This window comes from Heloderma suspectum, chromosome 7 (genome assembly GCF_057233095.1).
Source record: "Heloderma suspectum isolate Gila_16-S chromosome 7, 16-S_ref, whole genome shotgun sequence".
In the NCBI taxonomy this organism is placed as follows: domain Eukaryota; kingdom Metazoa; phylum Chordata; class Lepidosauria; order Squamata; family Helodermatidae; genus Heloderma; species Heloderma suspectum.
The window spans coordinates 46,747,775-46,772,021 of NC_139464.1; the positions used below are offsets into that span (position 1 = coordinate 46,747,775).

At 47.6% G+C, this 24,247-nt stretch overlaps 1 protein-coding gene across 1 annotated transcript in view; it reads left to right on the forward strand.

Annotated features, from left to right (window-relative positions):
- The first annotated feature begins 3,385 nt into the window (after window positions 1-3,385).
- Window positions 3,386-24,247, forward strand: part of SEPTIN3 (septin 3) — a 40,353-nt gene continuing 19,491 nt past the window's right edge. The window contains exons 1-3 of the mRNA XM_084810012.1: window positions 3,386-4,319; window positions 20,894-21,085; window positions 21,533-21,661. Of these exons, the coding sequence (XP_084666138.1) occupies window positions 3,386-4,319; window positions 20,894-21,085; window positions 21,533-21,661 (1,255 nt within the window). The remainder of the gene's footprint in view (window positions 4,320-20,893; window positions 21,086-21,532; window positions 21,662-24,247) is intronic.

The following is a 24,247-nucleotide window of genomic DNA, read 5'->3' on the forward strand; positions in this document are numbered from 1 at the left end:
ATTCTTGTGGTGGCTAGGGGCCCAAATAAGTCCGAACCCTACCAGGTAGGGATCTGTCTATGACAAAGTGATAACCTTAATCTCCTCCACCAGATCTGCCCAGCAGTAAGAAACCAAGTCCAATGTGTGTCCATCCTGACGTGTGGGAGCAGATATCAACTGAGACAGGCCCACAGCTGAGCCACACCTATCCTAGGGACCTCGGTGTGAACATTAAAGTCCCCCCAGTACCACTAATCCACAGTCCCCCCGGTACCAATTATCTCAAATACCACACCAGAGATCATCTCAACCAGCTCAGGCAGGGAGACTGTTGGGCAGCAGGGTGGGTGGCACACTAACATAATTCCAATCCTGTCTCTCATGCTCAGCATCAAGAACAGACGCTCAAAACATGGAAACTGCTGAACAGGGAACAGATGTCCATGCTTCTGCCCCCCAGCCCCTTAAGCCTCACTGCTTAAGATGGGAGAGATTCACTCCGCCTGCTTCATCCACCCAATCAGGTCTCTGTGATGCACTCTGGAGCAGCTTGCTCTGTATTTGTCATCTGTAAAATGCTTTAGAAGAAAAGTATTGCTCTGTGTTTATAGCTGTTGATATTGTTCTGTGCACTGAGACCTTTCGGATCCACTTGTCCCTGTTCTTCATTTCCTAGCCATGAGTGCACCCATTCAGTGGCCCTGCCCACTCCTTCTGGCCTCTGCATCCAGCTGTGTTCAGCTCCAAGTTCTCCCAGACTCTCTCTCTCCCCTACTCCCACTTAATCTCTTAAGAAGGATGGAAAAACACCCCACAGTAAAAGAGAATGGAGAGAGAGAAAGAGAGAGAGAGAGAAGGACATATTGCATGTGGAAGGGGACTGTCCCTGTTCATCATGACATCCAGGAGGACTGGATATCTTACAGCTGATGTTCCTTCTACTAAGTGCTGATGCAGTTAAAACATTTTTGGTGGGATTCACTGCAATCTGTGGGAGGCTGCGAGGGGATCCAGCTGCCCTCTGAAAGACCCTGGAGGCTCTAGGACATCAGATGTTCACAGTGTGCATTCAGCTGTGTCACATCGACATCTTTCCAGGTAAGCTCTTAAAGCTCCCTTTTATCATTAAAAAAACAAAGATAGCTGGGTTGGTTCATGGGGGGGGGGGGCGGGAATCCAAACTCCACAGTTGTGCAATATATTTATTAGGACCAACCAAAATTCCACAAAAAATGTCCCAGCTTTTGAGTTCTCCAGAACTCTTCATCAGCCTAGATAGTACAAAAAGCAGGGAATGGGGGAACTGTTTCTTCCCCCATCCCCTGCTTTTGTACTACCTAACCTGATGAAGAATTCTGAAGTATTTGAAAGCTTGCACATTTTTGTGGAATTTTGGTTGGTCCCAACTATGAAGTTTGGATTTTCCATTCCTAGGAACCCTCTGGGAAAACAACAAAGAAGTGAAACACTAGAACAACCAATAGCCTTGATAAACCAATTATTCTTTGAACCACAGTTGGCTGGAGACAGGCAGTAGCTTTCAAAAGAGCCAAAAGTAGTTTGAGAGGCATCACTTTCTCTGGTTTATATACAGAGATTTCTTTCTTCCTACTGTCACCTCTGGCCAAACAGGCTTTGCAGGTATTGCGTGCGCGTGCACGCACACGCGCACCCCCCCCCCCAGAATAGTTTGGGTTTTTCCCTCTGTGGTTGGAGACAGCACTCCAACCTCAGAAGGGGGAGTCAAAGATCCACCCGCCTCCCCCTCACAGCCAGCATGGAGAGAACCATGCTGGCTGCCTCTCCAAGGTCAGAAACTTCAACCTCAGAGAGGGGGGAAAGGGGGCTTTCCAGTGGGTGGGTGGGGAGGGGAGGACACCAGAGAGGCCAGGATATGAGCTATCCTCAGGCCTCTCCAGCCTCCTCCTGTCCCCTTCCAAAGCACCTTCAGAAAACCCATCTAGGGAAAAACAAACAATGGAGGGCGGGGAGGCAAAGACTGACTCCGCTGTTCCTCCTGCCCTGGTGGCTTCAGCCCAGCAAGGCACTGGAATCTTGGAAGCCTCCAGGTTTGGAGACTTCCGAGCAGCAGGGGCACAACCAATAGGGTTGTACCCCAAAAGTATGGTATCCAGCAGCAGGAAAAGAAAAATCTCTCTCTAAATATCTGCCTTCCACAATCCGATGCCCTCCAGATGTGTTGGGCTACAACATCCCCAGCCACCCCCATGCTGGCTGAGGATGCTGGGTGTGTAGCCCAACACATTTGGAGGGCATTGGGCTGGGGAAAGCTGCTTTACCATAGTATGAAGTTCTTTAAAAAATATTCAGGAGGGGCAGGACATTTCTGGCTGTTTCTTGCAGGTAATGTTGGTATATATAGTTTCTTTTTTTCTTTATTAACTGTGTATACCTGTCAGTTGTACAACTGCCAGCTGCCCTTAGGGCAGTTTACAATAAAAAGAACCCCCAAACAACAATACAATAACAACCAAAACAATAAATACAGCCATAAGAGTATTAAAATAAGAGAGTATTAAAAATACTAAAGAGCCAGCAGTAAAGGCAATAATCATAGCAACAGATTAAAGATTAAATGCTGCTGGAATAGAAAGTTCTTGACCTGGTGTCTAAATGCATACAGTGGAGAAGCCAGGCTGCTCTCCCAGGGAAGGGCACTGCATAGATGGGGGCGGGGGGCACCACAGAGAAGGCTCTTTCCCAAGTAGCCACCCATTGCACCACTGTGGGTGGCGGCACCCAAAGAAGAGCTTCCGAAGATGATCTTCGCAAATGGGCAGGAACAAATCTTCTCAGTGTAGGCTCATCCGGTATAGTAGGTTGCTCTGGCTGGTGCATTTCAGCGTTCTAGCAAAAAAACTCCACGCATAGACTAGGTGTACACAACACGCTAACCCACACCCAGTTGTTTGTTGTTGAACCGTGGGTTGTTTGTTGAACCGTGGGTTAGCGTGTTGTCTGAACCCATGACATTTTCCTCAGGGTGGCTTGTCAACCAAGCAGCGTGGCTTATTTTTCTCGAACACGCCACCTTGAGAACCCACGGTTTGTTGTTGGGTTGTTCAAGGTGGTTAACAAGGACACCCTGCAGAAAACGTTCTGGGTGCGTTCAAACAACACGCTAACCTACAGTTCAACAAACAACCCTGCGGTTCAGCAACAACCCACATCCTCAAGCTCCAAGTCTAACCATGCCTGGTTTACAACGTATTCAGGAAATGTAGGTCCCGTGGTCTCTCAAAGCATATTGGCTGGGGAAAGTATGAGGGAAAGGGGTACCACAAGTCCCAGGACAGAACAGCTGGGTCCACTTTGTTTTTAGGCCTTAACCCTTCATTTGCGTTTGTTACTTTAGGAAAAACAGAGGCAGCAAGCATTTGTGATGGACAAGGACTTTGCTCCTTCCCCACACAGGATCCGAAGATGCCTTCCAGCCTTGGGAGCCCGACCCAGTCCCAGCCGCATCCCAGGACTCTCAGCTCGTTCCCCTGGAGCTGGGGGACTGGCGGCTCTTAGCCCCATCTTGAAAAAGGAGGTCTGCCTCAACTCTTTCATGCAGGACTCCACCAGACAAACCCCTGTGGCAAAGGGCAGAGGGATTCCCAGACCAAATTCCAGATTTGGGCCCCCAAAACCACCACGTAGCCATGAGCTCCCCACATCGTGCCCTGTTCCCACTACATCCCAGCCTGTTCAGTGGACAGCAGCCAACGGCCTGGAACCCCGGAAGCTGAGCTCTCTCTCATTCACTCTTCACCAGGGCAGCAATGCCCCTCCACCTGGTCGGCAGCTCCTCTTGCACTCTATGGCAAGGAGAGAATTCCAGAAGGTTCTGCTGAGAAAGGATGCACAGGGGAGGGCAGGAGAGTTGCCTTTACCAAGCCCTCAGCTGCCCATTGGATTACAGACCTTGCCACAAAGAGCAGCAGAGCGCTCTGCTGATGATGGGCAAATCACCCCCCGCCATGAAGACGAAAGTCATATCTCAGATACAGAAATGTCAGATTCCCAGAGAAATTTGGCCCCTGTTAGCCCGCCATCATCACCTCCACCACCTCTTCCGCCACATCCCCAAACCATCGAGAAAGACCCCCTGAATTCAGCCCTGAAGGAAACTGTTCAGGAGGGCCTTGCTTTGAAGAACAGCTATGGTGTTCTAAACAACATAGGTAGACCTCAAGGATTACCTGAATCTGGAACCATGTTACTTTCTCTTCCTCAGGAGTCTCTTGAGAGACAAGCTGTGGTGGACAATCTTTTCACAGCAGATTCAGCTGTGTCTTCTGTGACAAAGACAACTGGGGTTGAATATAAGTGCCAAAGTGATTGCCTGCCAAGTGTTTGTTGTAAGTATGCAGGGAGGGGCGGGGTGGTGGTGGGTTTTCTCTTAAATCAAGTGGACCAGCGTGGAGGGATGCACTTCAGGGTTTCATGAAGTAACATTCTGATTTAATGTGGTTTCATCTGCTCAGACCAGCAGCTCTACTAAAGCATAGAGTCAGGGCTTTTTTACACGAGGCTGTTAATCTGCTGCCTCTACTTTTGGTTTCATCACAGAATTGAGATCTGAGCACTACATGAGGAGTGTTTCATTTCCTGCTTTTCTGCTACATAACCTCTAGGTGGCACTGTGATATAGCAGAATAGCAGAAATACACAAGAGGAAATCCCATGTTCTTTCACCATCAAAAATAATACATTTTCCCTGCTCTAAAAAAAAACTTGTGTAAAGTGCAGTTTACAAACAGACGCAAAACTGGAGGGTCATGGTGGCATCTAAAGAGCCCATAAACAACTGTGAATAGGGAATGATGACTGCACAATAAATGCCTCATGTAGAAAAGCTCTTAGTCAAAGCCACTTCATATATGTGAGCCACCCACATTATTACTTTTCCCCCTTATGATCCCTCCTGCAAGCAGGACCACATGGAGAAACTCTATTGGACATATGAAAATATGAAGATGGTTTATATCAGTGGTAGGCATCTTTGGGGGGTCCAGAGGCCATTTTCTCCCACCCCTCCCAAGACCCCTCTTTGGGCTGCACTCCTCTGTTGCCCCTCCATTGGTGACAGCCAAACCACTGTGGAACATCACGCTGGCCAAATCTAGTTTAGCAGTGAAGTGTTCTCTATTGGTGTATCGCCGATTTTCAATGGCAAATCAGTGGTGTGTTTTGCCACTGTGGATTTTGGTGCTGTGGCAGCAGGGGCAATGGTGGCCCATATGCTGTCCACCCCTGCTTTGTACTGTCATTGGTCCATTTAGCCAGCATCATTTACTCTGACTGCCAGTCACTCTCCAGATACCTTTCCTAGCCCTTCTAGCTCCCAGGACTGGTAGTCTGGAGGGAAACAGTCAGTTCAACAGGGATAAGCAGTCTACAAGCAGCTCAATATGGATCCAGACTCATGAGTTTTATGCCAGATGGGATTGTATTCTCTCTCTCTCTCCCCCCCCCCCTTGTTTAAAGGATTTGTATCCACCTGCCCTCCAAATGGCAATCAAGGTAGCTTAACAACATTCCATAAAAACATATACCACTATAAAAAAGAACAGACAGAATAAAAACACACCATTATGCAAATGTAAGAGATAAAAGCAGACCAACAGACAACCAGAGTGAAGCAAAGCAAACACTTTAGTAAATTTAAACTATTAGAATGAACTACCAAAAGTCCAAGCTGGCTCCTTGTCACACCAGAGACTTTACACTACCTGATTTCATTTCAGCTGGAGATGCCACCAGCAGTTGAACCTTGAGGCTTACGGATGCAAAGCATATATTCTACTACTGAGCTATGTAATGCTCAGTAGCCATTTCTGTGATCATTGTGAATGCAGAAATGGCTGCTGGCCACTGCAAACAGATTACATGTACAGCATAGTTAACGCTGGAATTTCTAATTACAACCTGTGTGAAGGAAACAAGCAGTTCTCTCACATGCATGAATTAGAGCCAAGTGAAGGGAGTATCAAGGCACATCTGGACAACATTTGCAAATGTTCCCAGTTGGACACTAGCACAACCAGTAGCAAAGAAAATAAAAATATAGGAAGCTGCCTTATACCAAATCAGACGGTTAGTCTATCCAGTGGTGTGGGGAGATAATTTTAGACCCTGGACCAAATGGTCCTATGGGGGCCTCCCTTTAGATGGCCACCGTTGGTTCATCTAGCCCAGGATAGTCAACACTGACTGGCAGCAATGGCTCTCCAGGATTTTGGGCAGGATTCTTTCCTCGCTCTACCTGGAGATGCTGGGGATTGAAGCTGGGACCTTCTGAATGCAAAGCAGGCACTCTGCCACGGAGCCACAACAAAAAACTGTTTGCAAACCCTGATAAAAATATAATATTCTGAGCCTGTGCAGTTTGCATTTTAAGCTCCATCATGACTGCAGGAACAAAATGGAATTTGCTTCTGCTGCCCTGCTGTCCTCATCACTTGCCACTCTCTGGGTGGTCATTTGGGGGGCCCCTGGGCTGCAGGACTCTGGCCCCAAGGTCCAACCATAGCTGCCCCACTGGGTCCATCCAGCTCAGTATTGCCTGCACTGAATAGTAGCAGCTCTCCAGGGTCTAAGGGAGGGGCCTTCTCCAGTCTGACCTGGAAATGCCAGGGACTGCACATACAAAGCATGCACTCTACCACCGTGCCACAGCCTGGCCCTCAAAAGGCTGATACATGATTTTTCAGGTGTCAGGCATGCCAGTTCAGTTCATCCAATCCACTGCAGTCCGTACCAATTCCTATGCTGATTCCTGCTTGTCCAAATGTTAAAGTGTGAGGGGGGGATAATTCGTAGATTTAGCACAGGTGGTACAGTCAAATTATTGTTTTGCAGACAACCTGCACAGCCTTTGTTGTAATAATGCTGTAGTACTCTTGCTTTTAGTACTTTTTCAAATGGTACCCATTTTCCACATGGAGAGCACTTTTGTGTAGGAAATATTATTCACAGGCATCAGTCATTGCCTGTGAAGATTCCATGAGTATTATATTGACATATTTTCCTGTGTGGTCATGGTTTCCCTGTCTGGTACATGCAGTGAATTTACTTGTACATGACTATCACATATAGCAATAGCAATGTATCTGTGGGTTGTAGATTTTATTTTATGCAGCAGTGTTTCCCATTTGCACATAATGTGTGTCTCTGCACATTTGCCAAAGCAGGCACAAATGTCTAAGGGAAATGGAGAGCTGGAGGTGTGTGCTAAACACACTTCCCAGGTCTCCACTTCTCCAGGGCATTCAAGCTTGCTGTAGCAAATGTGCAGAGACACATACAGCTGTGGATGCCCACAGGCACATGGAGAGACATCCTGTGTGCACTATGCACACTGACACAAAGGCAGATTTGTCTTTGCTTGGGCTGACATGCAGACCATTGCTGGCAGACATTCCATGCCTGCTGCTTACAGTAAGTTACTGCTTCTTGCTGTTTCCAAGGCTCAGGATGACGAGGAAGGGTTTAAAAAACAGAGGCAACATGCTGTCAAAGTCATCATGCCACATGGATACTTTCTGGAGACCCAAGGAAGATTGCAAGCAGGCACCAAGGCTAAAATCCTAGAATATTTAGCTGCAGAGACACGCTTCCCTCATTTCTTTATGTGTGAATGTTGCTGTCTGATGAAGAGGTTAACAATCCTTTTGCGATAACTAGCAGCTGTCTCTAGAGATGCTCAGCAGACAATGTGCCATGTGAAAGCTGCCTGGGAACAGGGAGGAGAAGGGGTGGGGGGAGAGGCAAGGAAGGAGTATTTGCTGCTGGGGAGGGACATGTTCTCTGGCTCCATCTAACCCACTTATCACAGCACCTCCCTTCAGGAGCCAACACACATTTTCATGCCCACCAATCCCGTCAAGGTCTCCCAGATGCCTGAATGATACAGCCTTGGATCCTCGGAAGAGAGGGAGGCAGCGTGTGGGGGAGATTTTGCAGGGATGTTTAATATTCAGGTCACGTGATCATGGCAGCAGCAGCAGCAGCAGCATCCCTGCTTATCTGAAATATCCATTGGAGAAGCGGGGAAAGGAGAGAGAAAGAGAGATACAAATACATCGGGAGAAAGAAAGGGCAAGAAAGGAAGCCAGCCAGCCAGCCAGGCAGACTGCCACGGGCAGAGAGAAGTCAGGAGAAACCACACCCGGGAGGATCCCACCCCGAGACAAAGGAAGGTTCATGTTGAAAGGTAGGTGGCCCGCGCGGGGCTGGCACGGGCTCGGCCGGGCGCGGAGAGGCAGCAGCGGCGCCGAGACTGCCGCGCGCCCTCCGGCTCCGCGGCGCCTCCGCGCAGCGGGGTCTGGAACGGAACCCCCTCGCCGCGCGCCCGGGGCACGCGGCGGACGCCTGCGGCCAGGACGGCGGCCCCCGGCTCCTCTTTCCGCCGGCCGCGGAGAGCGGCGGCGCCGCCGAGCGCCGGGCGTGCGCGAGGGCGAGGCGCGCATCTCCGCCGGCTGCCCGCTCGCGGGGCTGGCGGGCCGCTGACGAGCGCCGGCGGCGGCTCGCTCTTCCGGGGCGCCCTGAGCGCGGCGCTCGGGCGGGGCGGGGCGCGGCGCGGCGCGGGGCCGAGCGGGGCGCGGACGTCCGCTCTGCGGGCCTCCGACGGGATCGCGGCGGGCGGCGAGAGCGCGGCGCGGCGCGGCGCGGCTCGCCACGACGGCTCCGGGCTTGAGGGCGACGGCGCGGGCTGGCGGCCGGCGCAGGGGGGCTGCGCGTCAGCGGAGGGGCAGGACCGCCTGAGTCCCGCACGGCGGGGCGCGCTCGCGCGGGGAGCTGCCCGACCGGGGAAGGAGAGCGGCGGCCGAGAGAGGCGGCGAAGCTTTGGCCGTCGCGCTCGTCTTTCGGAAGCTTTCGGGCGGCGCCATCGTATGCGGTCAGAGCAAACGCGCCCCGCCGCTCAGATCACAGGGAGGGAGGAAGCTGCCCGATCGGGCCGAGGCGGACCATTGGTCCATCCAGCTCAGTATTGTCTAGACCAGCCTTCCCCAACCTGCTGCTCCCCAGATGTGCTGGACTGCAACTCCTAGAACCCCCCAGCCAACTCTGCTGGCTGGAGGATTCTGGGAGTTGTAGTCCAACACATCTGGAGGGCACCTGGGCTGGATCTACATTCTATCAGTACTGATAACTGCTGGGGCACAATGCGCACCTGTAATACCACTTTTCTACTGCTATTTCCCACTTTTTATTCCGTTTTCCCCCAAATACCGCAACAGAGGCCATTGTGTGCAGTACGAGGTATAAATGTGCAAGAAGGATCACCACAGGATGAGATCGTATTGAGATGACACGAGGTGTCGATCTGGCCCAGGTCAGGGAAGGTTCGTCTAGACGGTACAGGTAATGGCACTCCAGGGTCTAAAGCAGGGGTCATACCCAGTCCAACCTGGGAAGGCCAGGGATTGAACCTGAACCCATCTGCATGAAAAACGTGCCTGGCACTGAGCTACCGCTCTTCCCCTGCACTTTAATATAGCATTCAGTGCAAACGATGACATGGAGGAGAAGCATACCACAGTTATTGAGAGAGATGTCTTTTCCTTCTATGTTCTGGTATATATACTGATCCAAACTGGGGGCTGTGCTGGCTGCAGCTCCAGCTCTAGAAAGCTGGGACAATTTTAGGATAGTGGAGGCTGCAATCCTCTGTGCACTTACCTGGGAGTAAGCCCCACTGAACTCAGTGGGACTTTTTTCTGAGAAGGCATGTATAAGAATGCACTGTAATTTCCAAAAATGATGTTCGGGGTTAAGCCCTCCTCAAGGTCATATCATTTGTGAAGATATGTGAACATTGTCTGGGCTTACTCCAAGCAGAAAAGACACTGCACATGCTCAAAAGCATTCCTTTCTTAGATCTTCATATTTTCCAAGGTTGAGGCTTGGTGTTCAAAATCAGATCTGAGGCCTGAGGCCTGATGAGTTTGGGCTCCCCTACATTCCTATGATGTGTGAAACCAAGGAAATGGACTTGAGCCAGTGCGAGTGTGACCTACTTGAGAGGGGATTGTCTAAAAGCCTACATGCTCTTTGCATTATATGGAGCAGTGTGTGTTGGAACAAAGAGCCCTCTTTCCACAGTTTTGGAAAGAACACCTGTATCTTGTGAATCCTTATTTTCCTGTGTTTTTAGAAGACTGTGTTTTATTTGGAAAGCCACATGGAAACTATTTCAGTAACAATAGCTCGGCTCCTAGGGATGGATGTTGAATGTGCTCCTTTGGAGATCCTATGTGTGAGTAGTTCCACAAGTTTCAATGGAAGTGGGTTCTGAATGGCACACAGCATCCAGTAAAAGCTGTGGGTGTATTGCATGGGAGCTTATTATTTTGTTCCATAGTGTTACTCAGACAAAGACTAGGAAAGAAAGGAGAAAAAGAGCCTTCCACAGATAAGGACCACACACACACACACACACACACACACAGTTACTGATTCTCATCAGGACCCAGGACAATAACAACCACAGATTGCAGTCAATACATACAACACACATGATTATATGTGCTGAAGTCACATTATGGCAAAGTAGAGGTAACATGAAATTCATAATCAACTAAATGTTATTATCAACTAACTTGGCACATGGAGAACAATTTCCATCCACAGGAAATCTTATCTGAAGCAAACCTTGATATTTTGGTGCCTGAGCCAAACAATCCAAACAGTGTCCCAAAGATGGCAAAAATATAAAAAGTAGAATAGATAAGTAACCATTTACTGCCCTTACAGGTATCCTCCAAATCCAACACCTGATGCTGACTGCTTCGCCTTGTTTAATGGCGCCCCCCCATTTTACAGCTGGAATTCTGGCAAAGCAAAATGCACCCCTTCTACAATCTTAAACTCAGCCAGTCTTGCCAAATTATTCATTTCTTCCCAGAGCCATTTAGATTTTTGCAAGAACTTCTGTATGGAGGTAGGTGGGAGAGAAGGGAAAGCGCCTTCCACAACAGCCCATAATTTATTTACCTGAACAAACTGAGATGGAAGGAAGCCCTCGCTGACTCCCTCGTAGGGCAGCCAGGTCGGTGTCCTACTTTACAGAGGACAGTCCTCTATTCTGGAGAGCTGGCAGGGAACAGTCCTCTATTTGAAGGTGTCCCCTGTTTAATGGGCTGCCCAGACCAAGTCTGGTTTAAAGTCAAAGAACCATAAGGCGGGAGAGCAGCAGGGGCCTTGAAATGGCCCATCAAGAGCAAGCACTCCAGCGACAGCGGACTGAGCAGAAAAGTCACTTGCTCAATGTACTGTATTTGTATTTAAATTGTAGCTATTATTTCTAAATTTGCACCTAGACATATAAGTTTGCTGTTGCAACTGTTATGCAAATCAGTGCCCTCTTTTGTCCCATTTTTTTGGTGATACAGTTCCTCTTTTTTTCACAACGTGTAAATGGCCACCTACTCCCTTACACTCTGTCACCGTTGCTGTAGGTGCAACTGCCCTAGAGGGAGGGGGCACATGATGGGAACTCTCTTCTGCACAGCAAGCCAGCAAATTCTTTGCAGAGCAGAGAAATTCCTACCCCTCTCCAGTCCCCAAAGTTCAGGCTATGCTGAACAAACCTGATTTCTTAAACATTTGTGTATGGCAAGAATTCTTGTACTTCATATGGAGGTCTTTAATTTTCATATATATATGAAAATTGTTGCACATCTGGAAACCACGAGCACAGCTGCAGTGTGAAGGCTCTTAAATGCAATTTTGGACTGATGCTGGGGCATAAGGACATAAGAAGAGCCATGCTGGATCAGACCAAGGGTCCATCTAGTCCAGCATTCTGTTCACACAGTGGCCAACCAGCTGCCCATAGGAACCTCACAAGCAGGACATGAGTGCAACAGCATCCCCTGTCCACCCATGTTCCCAAGCAGCTGGTGCACATAGGCATACTGCCTCTGATACTGGAGGTAGCATATCGCCATCAGGACTAGCAGCCATTGATAGCCTTCTGCTCCATTAATTTGTCTAATCCCCTTCTAAAGCTATCCAAATTGGTGGCCATCACCCACTTGTGGTAGTGAATTCCATAGTTTAACCATGCGCTGTGTGAAGAAATACTTCCTTTTATACGTCCTGAATCTCCCACCAATCAGCTTCATGGGATGACCCCGGGTTCTAGTATCATGAGAGAGGGAGAAAAATGTCTCCCTATCCACATTGTCCACACCATGAATAATTTGCACCTCTCCCATGCCTCCCCTTATAATTCACACTACTCTCAGGCTCATGGCTGGCACCTTATTTATTTTATTTTAATAAATAAATAAATATCCCACATTTCCTTGTTTGAGCCATTTTGGGGAGGAGGGGACAGATTCCTAGCCTCTTCCACTACAGAAGAGATCAGATGGGCTCCCTGATCCTGGTTTTGGTAAGCCATCACGCAACCCCCTTTCTGAAGGTTGGCAGTGTTGTGCTAAATCATGGTCTGAACCATGGCAGAAGTCTCAATCCTCCCACAGGCAAAATAAAGAAAAATTGTAATCTGGGACATGGTTGTGGGAATTGCCTCTGGGTTGGCAACTAAGGAACCAGCAAGCACATATCATAGGATCAGTTGCTGGCCCATGCCTAATATATACCAAATAGAAAACAATTTGGTATATATTCCATATAAAGAGGAAAAAAGAGATAAAGAGGAAGTTTAATTGAAGAGAAGAGAGATTCACAGCTGAAGGAGGTCCTTAGCCTGGCCTTCCTTGAAACAGAGAGAAAATTTTGGCAGAAATAGAAAGGCTGGAATTCTAGATGGCTATTCAGAACAAAGACAATTCCAGTCTAGAGGGTTGTTTGGTTACTCTGGGCATGGCACAGCTTTATTAGCTGTGGAGCACTGGCGTGTTGAAGGAAGCGGGCACGGACCCAGGGGGCCCAGGAGCACAGACCCAGGAATGGCAAATGGGCCAGTTTAAAATAGTGCTGATCGGGGTTATTTTGCTGGGTCTTTAAAAATAAAATAAAAATCTCACAATACTATGCAATGGGCAGTTCACAATTAACAGATATTTAAATGTATTATTTATTCATATTCTTATTGTTATTCCTATACTGCTTGAAATTCTAAACTCCCTAAGTAGTTTACATAAAAAATACACGTAATGCAATATTAAAAACAATGTAAAAACAATATAAAATAATAAATACATTAAGGGCTGGTCTGTCTTGAGTAGGCATGTTGGAGAAATCCACAACAGAACCAAATGAGTATGAATTTTTATGAATCCGACCCACGGATCCCGCAGCAGACTGGCTTTCCCTGCCAGGTGGATTCCACAAACTTGCAGACCAGTTTTCTAACCTTTGGGAATTTTGCACAAATTTTGTTGTAGGAAAATAGGCAAAATAAAGAATAACTGGCCAAAAATGGGCATTTCTTCCATAGGCTAAACTGTGAAAATGAGCATTGGGGGGCGGGGAGGGGTTTGCACACTTTCACATGTGTGAATTTGCGCAAATTTGGAAATGTAAAAAAATCCAATTCCATGGATGGGCAAACGACGGAATGAAAGGTACCTGACAACCCGTGAAACACAGATGGAATGGATTTGACATGATCCATCCATCCTTCGTCTTGGGTATTCAGTAGGTAATGTTTCAAAAAAGGAGAGAAAGTAAAAGAAGGGAGAGAGCCAGCTGTGTGAACTCCATTTTAGCCAGACAGCTGCAAGGGTTTTTTTTTGTGGCCAGCAGCAGCTTCAAGAAAGCTTGAAAAAAGACAGCAGGAGCCTCAGGAGATACCCTGTCAGCACAGAAAACACAAACGGACTGTGAAATGTTGAAGACAGACTTCCAGCTGGGGAGAGCTCAGTGTGGCTCTCACATGATGCTCAATTCAGACTCTGTGGCTTCCTCCCTCTAGGAGAGACAGGCAGAGCTGGGCTCGCTCCCCCTACTGCCTAATCACTGAAGCCCAGCTGTATGCTCAGTGGAAATGGCATTTGAAAATGGAGCATGTTGGGGGCGGGGCAGGGAGGAATGATTTTGTGTGTGTCTTCCTGCTACCATCAAAGGTACGTTAAGGTCAAATGATGCCTTGGATCAATCAAAACTACTCTGCACTGCCACCCTGCCATAATCATCATGAAAAGTTAAGAGATCATGGCTGAATCTAATCTGGCCTTAGCCAACTTGGTGCCCTCCAGATTTACTACTGCCCCTATCATCCCCAGCCAGCATGGGCAATGTCCATGCTCCCTGGGCATGGGAGCTGTTGTCCAAGATATCTGGAAGGCATCAAGCAGTTGGGGCTGGTGGCTCCAATTTCGGTGGGGCCATAAATCCATTCTGGGTTTCAGGCAGAACTAGTCAGAACTCTAAAGAAGCTATCCAAGGTGTGGAACCCATTTTAAGGATTGGGTTCAGCACCTTGGATAGCTCCTTTAGAGTTCTGGCTGGTTCTGACTGAAATGCAGAATGGATTCACACCCCACCAAAGTTGGAGCCACCAGCCTCCACTGGCACCAGGTGGGGGAAGGCAGGCTAATTCTATTTCAGCCAAGGGTTCACTGCAAGGCCAGGTGTAATGATACTAACACCAACTAACATTTAATTCTTCACATATATTATTCCAGGGGTAGGTAACCTGGTGCCCCCCAGATGTTTTGGACTACAATCCCCATAATCCCTGACCATTGGCCATGTGAGCTTATGTGAGTTGTAGTCCAAAATGTGAGTTGTAGTCCATTGGCCAGGGCTTATGTGAGTTGTAGTCCAAAACATCTGTTGCCTACCCCTGTATTGTATTGTTAAAATCCATACAATAACTTTGTAAAGCAAGTCGTCATTGTCGCCCTCAAACTTCAGATGGAGCTGGGCCAGGCTGGGCCAGGTGCCCTCCGCTGGGTCCCGCTCCTACCTCAGTGGGTCCTCCTGGACTTACCTGAGGGTGGATGGCAGTGTGTGAGGACTGCCAAGAGGTTTTGAACCACCCTTTAAATTTCCCCACCTTGCCTCATAGCTACACTACTGCAAAGGCATTGTGGGAAATAAAATAGTGGGTAGCTGTTCAGCTGCCTAGTGTGCATGTGTGGAGGGAAAGGGCAGGTGTTTATGCACTAGTGAGCCCTGATGGGATACTGGGTGCCCAGCAGCTGCCCGAGAATGCTGCATGCTTTTGATACCATCAACCATGCTATTCTTCTGAGACATCTGTCTGGGATGGGACTTGGAGGCACTGTTCTATGGTGGCTCCAACCCTTCTTGAAGGGGCGATCTCAGAAGCTGGTGCTGGGAGATTCCTGACTTATGACATCGCCATTGACCGGTGGGCTCTCGGGGTTCCATCTTGTCCCCTATGCTATTCAAGATATACATGAAACTGCTGGGAGAGGTTGTCCAGAGTTTGGAGGTTCAATACCACCACTACACTGATGACACCCAACTCTATCTCTCCATTCTATCCAGATCCAAGGAAGGGGTTCAAAATCAGTGTCTGATGTCAGTAATCAACTAGATGAGGGCGAACAAATTGAACCTTAATCCAGACAAGACACAGGTGCTCTTGGTTAGTTGAAAGGCAGGTCAGGGAATAGGGATTCAACCTGTGCTGGATGGGGTTACACTCCCCTTGAAGACTTTCTGCCTGTACTCCTGGATTCAGCCCTGAACCTGGATGCCTGGGTTTTGGCGGTGGCCAGCAGAATGTTTGCACACCTAGTGCACCAACTAGAGATGTCTGATCTGGCCATGGTCACGCATGCCTTAGTTACATCCCATTTGGACTACTGTAACGTGCTCTACATGGGGCTGCCTTTGAAAAGTGTTTGGAAACTTCAGCTGGTCTAGAACATTGCAGCCAGACTGTCGACCAGGACCTGTTAGGGTTTGAAGGTCTTTGGGGGAGGCCCTTCTCGCAGTTCTGCTGCCTTCAGAGGCATATTTGGTGGGGATGTGAGAGAGGGCCTTCTCAGTGGACCTCTGCTGAGGGAGGCTACTTTGGCCCCCTCTCTGTTGTCCTTCCACCAGCAGACAAAGACATTTTTAGTCAGGAAGGCCATTGGCATGAAAGCTGTTGCTGAAGGGAGTTTTAATTGGTTGGTGCTGTCTATTTCTTTTATAATTATGATTTTAATTGTGCTGCAATGGATTTATTTTTGTGTCATGTTTGTTTTTAATCTGTACTTTATTATAGTTAGCCACCTTGAACACAATTTTGACAGAAAGCCTGGATATAAATTAAACAAGCCAGCCAACCAGTTAACCTAAGGCCATCTAGCAAGTGCATGGCAGGGAAGAAATCTGAACCAGGGGCTCCCCGATTTGTACCTCAGTTTCTTAAGCACCGCACCAGGGGTGGGGAACAAGTTTTAGGTGGGGGGGCTGAACTGCCCTCCAACAGAACCTTGGTGGGCTGGATGATGTCAGTGGGTGTGGCCACGCCCACAGACATACTTGCCCTGCCCGTGTTCATTTCGCTTTTCTCCATGCTGAGAGAGGTGCCAAGTTCCATGCTTCTCTCAGCATGGAGAAAGGGACTCGACTGGTGCCGGGAGGAGCATCTGCCTCTCCCAATGCTGGCCGAGTCCTCAGCTTTGTGCAGCATGCATTGCCCTCTGCCGGTGCTGGGAACACTGACCGCTCTTCCCAGCACCAGGTAAGTACCTCTTGTCAGGAGCTCCCTGGCGGCCTCTTTCAGTAGACTCCAATAGCCAACTCAAGACACAGACGAAAGGATTCTTTTCAAAGCTTTAATCCTTTTACAACTTAATGACTCTTTCAGATCCTAATCACCAGCGACTAAAGCAAGGAACAGCAGAGTGGCCTAAGCTTCGAATAGGCAGTTGATCCCCGTTTGAAAGAGAGTCACTTGAAGACCCAGAACTTGTGGGCTAGGGAGAGATCCTCCCTCTTTCCCTTGGGTCCATGGGAGGCGGCCGTTGCTTGCGCACCAAACGGGCGCTACACCTTCTTTCTGCGTCCTCCATTGCTCGTCGCTCTCTGCATCTGCGTCGAGCATCTAGCAAGCCTCGTTCCCGCACTTTCTCACTGCTAGGATCACTATCTAAGTCAGGAATGCCGGCAGGAGGAATCTCTGCCAGCTGCTGTGCCTGTGAGGGATGAGCAATCCCATGGATTGCTGTTCCTCCTCAAAATCAGAACTGCTCTGGGGCTCTATGGGCTCAGTTTCCACCCTGACACCTCTCAGCTTTGCACAGTGTGTTGTCTCCATTGGCCCAGCACACCCAGTGCGAACGGATTTGGCTGGTGCTGGGAAGAGTCCCCTGCTGCCTGCATCCCCACCGTTATCTTTGATCTCAGATTGGAGATAATAGTGGGGATTCCTCCAGGGGGTGGGGCCTGGAGGCCTCCAAGCGCTACCCCCTGGAGGAATCCCCACTGTTATCTCCATTCTGAGATCAGAGATAACAGTGGGGATGCAGGCCAAGCCCCACCCTCTGGAGGAATCTGAGAAGGCTCTGTGCGCTCATGTGTTGGAGGTTCCCCTTCCATGCACTACACTGTGCTGAGATGTTTTAAAGGGGTTTTTCACAGCACTCACAACAAGAACTTGGCAGCAAATAAAGGAATAGAGGAAGCACTCTATAGAGGCTTCTGGCTGTTTGAAGCATTTGGGCATTGCTGTTGGCACTGGGTGTTCTATGCGTGGGTACAACCAATTTCTTAAGGAGTGTGGCTGTCTCTGTGCTGGAAGGCCCCCAAAGCACTTTATTCTCATTCAGCTGAAAAGATGTTGTTTTCCTTCAGTCCTTTAAAAATGTTCCCCCCCCCCCTGCAGAAAAGTCTAGCAAAATGAACCCCTTGTCTTCTGGGAGAAAGGGATACCAGATAGATAGACTGAACATAAAACTAGGGACTGGGTTAAGGGAAAGTGCCTTTCATTCTGGATCTCCACCATTTGGCCAACATCATTGTCAAATAAAAGTAGTGTCTTTTGTGTAGTTTTGTGAAAAGGAGTGTACTGATTTTCAACTTTTCAGTTAGAATTGCTGAAAATTAATTGGCAGTGGATTGTTGAAACCTTTTCATTGCAGCTGCCCGTTTGTAGCCAGGGATAGGCAGACAAGGGCTGTGTTTGCTGCCTTGATGTGATGGCTGTCCTTTGCACCTCATCAGCGCTACGCCCAGTTCTGGGTGCTGCACTTTTAAGAAGGAGGTAGCAGCGCATTTTCAAAGGAAAATTTGGAATTGCTCAAGGGGGTGTAATTGTAATTTGGGTGTATGGTGTGCACTGCTCCCACACACCTGTGCATTTCCCTTGCACACCCATTTGTGCATGTGTATTGGGAGAAGGACTGTTGATTTGCCACATGTAAGGAGACAGAGGGCATGTTTCCATCTACAGCAGCCTTTCCCGACCTGATGTCCTCCAGATGCTTTGGACTACAATCCCCAGCATTCTTGATCACTGGCCATGTGGCTTGGGATTGATGGGAATCGTAGTCCAAAACATCTGGAGGGTACCAGTTTAGGGAAGACTGATCTGGAGTGAAAAGGGATCTTGGGAGACCTCATACTTTCCAAGTACCTCTTTGAGGTCAATATGTGGCTGATTTCTCATTACAATTACCGATCTAGATAGATGTTTCTCCTCTCAAAGCTCAGTCATTTTGTCCCTGAGTTTTTTGTTGAATGTTGTGGAATCTTTACATAGCTTCAAGGCTGCTTTTTAATTGGGTACCAGACTGGCTGCTGTGCTGCGATAATACTTTCAGATACAAATGTTTCATATCACTTTGCCCCGGTAAGGTTTTTGTTTAGAATGCTGTATCAGATATTTTCTGACATTACTGCCCTTATCATCATATTGACAGTTTCACATGACATGTCAGGAAAGGGGTCCCCATATTCTATAATGATTTCCTTTATCTTTGAAACATTGGTAAACAGTCTTTGGAGAGTAGCACTGGAGACTGCAGAGAATGTCTTTGGCAGGGGGAGGAGAAAAGGATATGCTTGATTAGGGTCTGGGTTTCTAGAGAAACCTGGACTGCTCACTTTACTTCTCACAATCAGTCACTTTTTACATTAGCTAGCATAATACAACTTTTGAATGACTTAAATTTTGAATTGCACAAATGGTCTTTTGGAACTGCACATTTTTTTCTCCTGGAACTGTACATTTTTGTCTGGCTACACATTAAAAAAATCTTCTAGGAATTTAGACAAATTGGAACAGGTTCAGAGAAGAGCAATGAAGATAATCAGGGATATGGGATACAAGTCCCATGAGGAAAGGTTAAAAGAATTGGGTGCGTTTAGCCTGGAGAAAATAAGACTCATGAGGGGCCAGGAGAGCAGATACTTGAAGGGCTGTCACAAAGACATGCTCCATGCGAGATCTCATCAGCTTAAGTTACAGGAGAGTAGATTTCAGTTGAACATTAGGCAAAACTTTACAATGGGCATTAAAATGGCAAATGCAATTCAGTGTCACCAAGTTTAAAATCCCGACTTCACATATATACTGATGGGACATGAACTGGCAGTGATGGACCAAGACAGAGATCTTTGGGTTATGGAGGATAGTTTCATGAAAATTGTGACCCAGTGTCTGGCTGCTGTGAAAAAGGCAAATTCCATATTGGGCATAATTAGGAAAGGAACAAAAAATAAAATAAAACTGCCAATATCATAATGCCAGTATATGAATCTATGGGGCAATCACACTTGGAATTCTGTGTGCAGTTCTGGACACCATACCCTAAAAATGATGTTCTAAACTTGGGGAAGGTGCAGAAAAGAGCAACCCAAATGATCAAGGGAGTTGGAGCAATTCCTCTATGAGGAAAGGTTTGGAACACTTTAGCTTAAAAAAGCTTAGGAAAAAATGAGTAAGGGGTGTTATGAAAGAGGTGTATATAATTATGCGTGGTGTGGAGAAAACCCTACCATGAAGCTATATAGAACAGTTATTTAGGTGGCACATTCCAGAGGGAGCAGCATATTTCTGCCTTAAATCTCTGGGCCTCTTTACCCAAGGCTTTTCTTGTGTACTCATGATTGGTCACTCACAGTAGTTTGCGGGTCCTTTACTTGACATCATCAACCTCCAGGGCCTCACCCATGCTTTCTGACCATTAACAAGGGAAATGAGTATTTCATTTTAATGGCACTCCAACGGCTTGTGTATTCCTGCAGTTCCTCTACACCACAGCACCATCTAGTGGCTATATAATGAAACATATAGAACTCGCAGACAAAGGAAATCCCTGAAAAAAGGCATGTGTAAAGGAGCTGAGCTTAATCCCACAAAGAATCTGGAAGCAGAAGCTCTGGTAAAGGTGTGGGATAAAAGCCTGGTGTAGAGAAACCCTCCATCTCTGCGCTGTTGCTGTTGTTAAAAAGAGTCCTAGCCCAAAGCAAAGAGTGGAGGTGTTAACCGGAACAATGTCTTAGCATGGCACTATGTCCTATGTACAAATTTTACTATAGGCTGATGTTCTGAAGGTGATCTCAGGAATGGTTATGGCTGTCTCTGTGTACTGCTCATGTTTCTTCATTTAGCAGTGCCAGCCCAAGACATTTTGCTGCCTGAAGCAGAGCCCAAATAGTGCCCTCACTAGGGCCAACCCTTTAAATACACTTGCTGCAACCAGTTCCTGCCTTCATCTGTCTCTCCATCATGGTGGTGCCCTGCCATTTAGTCATGTACCCATATACAGAATAAAGAAAACAACTGGGGCTTGTATGTGTGAATTGGCCCTTCCCATTCTCTTACTATTCACACTTACAGGACCACAAATGTATGAAGAGGACAGAAGGGAGTTTGAGGTGAAAGAACTGTCTAGTTTGTTCCTCCCTTTCCTCCTCTTTATGGGGTAAACAGAAGCAGAATGTAGGATTTCAACTCGCAGAGCAATGGTTCAGCTTTTTGCATGAAACTAACAGTTTATTTCCCTTAAACTTGCAGGCCCAGCAGATACCAAGCCTGACGCAGCCATGTCTGAGCTGGTGCCAGAGCCTCGGCAAAAACCAATTGTGCCAATGAAACCTGTTGGTATTAATTCTAACCTGCTGGGCTACATTGGGATTGATACCATCATAGAGCAAATGCGCAAGAAGACCATGAAAACTGGATTTGACTTCAACATTATGGTTGTAGGTAAGAAGAGTTGGGCTCAAGGGAGAGGCATAGTTTGTGTGCAGTCAGCATGGCTGCCTTGCCACACTCAGGACAAACATACCTGCATTTCCTTGGGACATTGCTTGTACTCAGTGGAGGCTGGGGCTGTAAATCCACTCCAGGTTTCAGTCAGAACCAGCCAGAACTCTAAAGCAGAAGCACCTTGGATCGCTCCTTTAGAGTTCTAACTGGTTCTGACTGAAACCTGGAGCGGATTCACCACCCCACTGACATTGGAGCTATCAGCCTCCACTGCTTGTGCTCCTAGTTGTCTGCTGATACACCAAACTAGGAATGCAGGAACCCATTGTTCTGATGAGCTCTTACTCTTGACCCAGCACCCTCTCTCAGCAGTACGGCTGTAAATAGTTCTGCTGAGTGACAGGAAAAGGCTGTGGCAAAAAATGTGCACACTTCTTTTTCCAGGCCAAAGTGGACTAGGAAAATCAACACTTGTGAACACCCTGTTCAAATCCCAAGTGAGTCGCAAGTCTTCAGGCTGGAATCGGGAGGAGAAGATCCCTAAGACAGTGGAAATCAAGGCTATTGGGCACGGTAAGAGCCAGGGCAGTGGTTCTCAGAGTTCACCATTTTCAACTCCTTCTTGACCTTCACATAGTAAAAAGGCAACCTGTGGTGCATTATGTCTAGGGATGGGCAAATCTGTCAGTTTTGCTTTCTCCTGTATTCGAGTTTTTAAATCTCAACTTCGTTCTCTCCTGGATATGAAGAACTTAGCAGATTTGGGTAAAGTCTTATTCAAAATGAACTGAAACAAAATTCTCACCCATCTGCACCAGCGAAATTCAGTAGGTATTGCTATTTCCAGCATGGAGAGGACTTTAATGTACCTGCCTGACGTATAGCTGTTAAAGATGAAGAGCCTATTAAAAAAAGACGTTACCCTAATTAAGAGCCAACATGATTGAATACACAAGGATTAAGGGCTTTTCTACATGAGGCTTTTAACCTGCACCTTTACCGAGGCTTCTGCTTCCAGATTCTTTGCAGGATTAAGATTGGCTCCTTTACACTTTTTTCCCCAAGTTTTATCTTTCTCTGCCTTTCTATATGTTTCCTTACACAACCACAAGGTGGTGCTGTAGTATAGTAGAATTGCACAAATACAAGAGGCTTCTATAACAGCATTGAGAAAAATATCAGACTTTACTGGTTAGGAAAAAAATGCAGTAATAGTTGCAAACCACAGAAGACGCTCTGGAGGATAACAGCATTGTTTAAAGGACCTGCAAACTACCATGAGTGAAGAATCATGCGTGCACAATAAAAGCTTCATGTAGAAAGGCTCTCAAATTCAGACTTTTAAGAGCAAAGCGTTCAAAGTCCATTTTTTTAAAATCTCAAGTTCTTTTTGTCCAGAATATGGAGAATTTCATGAATTTTGGTAACTTCTTATCAAAACACAACTGAAATGATATTCTCATCCATTCCTAATTATGTCATGTTCTTGAACCACTTTCCCCACTATCCATAAATGGCCCTGAGGTCAATACAGTATAGCTTTCATAGCAAGAAGGCAGGAGGAAGTGACTGAAAGAGAACTGAATGACTTGTCTTCATCCAGGACTCTGGGCTACTTGCCCCTATGTGCTTTTCACTGTCAAGAGGCTGAAGGAATTTGCTATGCCCCACAGTATAGTGGGGGCAAACAGTAGTCTTGTGGGTTACTTCCTTCTGCCCCCTTCACTTGTGGAAAAGTCATAAAGCCCACCTTGTACTACGTATATAGATGTGGGGGCATGAAGGGAACATTAGGATAGGCAGACACCGATGGGACTGGCCATTTTTGGCACTGGATATTTCTGTGAAGGAGACAAAAAAGAAAGCTTTGCCAAACTCTGGAGATAGTGTGTGCGGGCGAGAGGATGCAGCAGTTTGAGGATAACAGCAAAGATTAGAGAGATATCTGATGCATCAGCTGGGATGGTGCTTGGCCAGTACCCTGAGAGTCTCTGGCTACCACCACCCTCCCCAGCTAGAATGCCAGAAGGTAACTGCTGTATCTATAGGCTAGGGCTCACAGGTAAGATAAGCTCCTTTCATGTGTTAGTCACATGGGAGGGGCTCCATGCATGGAAGGGGCTGCTGGCCCCACCTCTGACATCCATGCCTGAGCTGCCTTTGAAAACAGTCTGGAAACTTCAGCGGGTCCAAAATAGGGCAGGCCAGTGATGTTGGGAATGCATCTGAGCATGTGGAGATATCTAGCAGCTCAGATTCAGAATGGGAACAGCCAGCACAGGGGGAGGCTCCCTCCCTAGTGAGCTCCGACATGGCAAGGCCTTGGCGCACAGATGGCTCAGCCTGAAGGGCCCCCCTTTCCTCCCCCATGAGAACCCAGGTTTCGGGGGAGGAGGAGAGTGAGGGGCGTGACTTGAGGGATGCCAGGGTCCATTGCAGAGCGAAGCGGGAAAAGTTACAGGCGGAGCTCAGACGCTCCACCAGGTTGACGATGCGTGAAAGCCTACGTAGGAGCGAGCCACTACAAGGGAGAGGCCACCCCCGTAAGCTAGTCTGGCCGAGAAGTTCTTGTTCAAACTGCTGGCAACTTCTCGAACTTCCACTTCTGCTCCTCTACTGATATTCCTAATGGTGTGGAGTAGCTGTTTCCTTTGTAGCCTAATAATTTCCTAGAATTTGCAAGTGACCTGGTCATTAACTAATAAAGTAGTGAGCCTGAAGCCTGGTATCCTGGAGTGTGTTGATTGTGAAGGGGGAGGAAGAAGGAACGTGACATATACAGTCATATTACACCAGTGCTCTGTGATCTGCACTGGCTTCCAGTCTGTTTCCAGGCCCAATTCAAAGTGCTGGTATTATCTTTTAAAGCCCTAACCAGCTTGGGGTCAGGTTTCCTCCTCCCATATATACCAGCCCAGATCGTAAGATCATCTTCAGAGGCTGGGTGCCCCTGCCAAATGAAGTAAGGCAGGTGGCTACTAAGGAGAGGGCCTTTTTGGTGGTGGCACCCCAATTGTAGAATGTCCTCCACAGAGAGGTTGCCTGGCAGCTACATTGTGTTCTTTTCAGCACCAGGTGAATACTCCCCCCGCCAGGCTTATTAGTTCTTCAGTTTGTTTTTAAATGTGTGGTTTTTTGTTTTAGGTCTTTCCCTGCTGC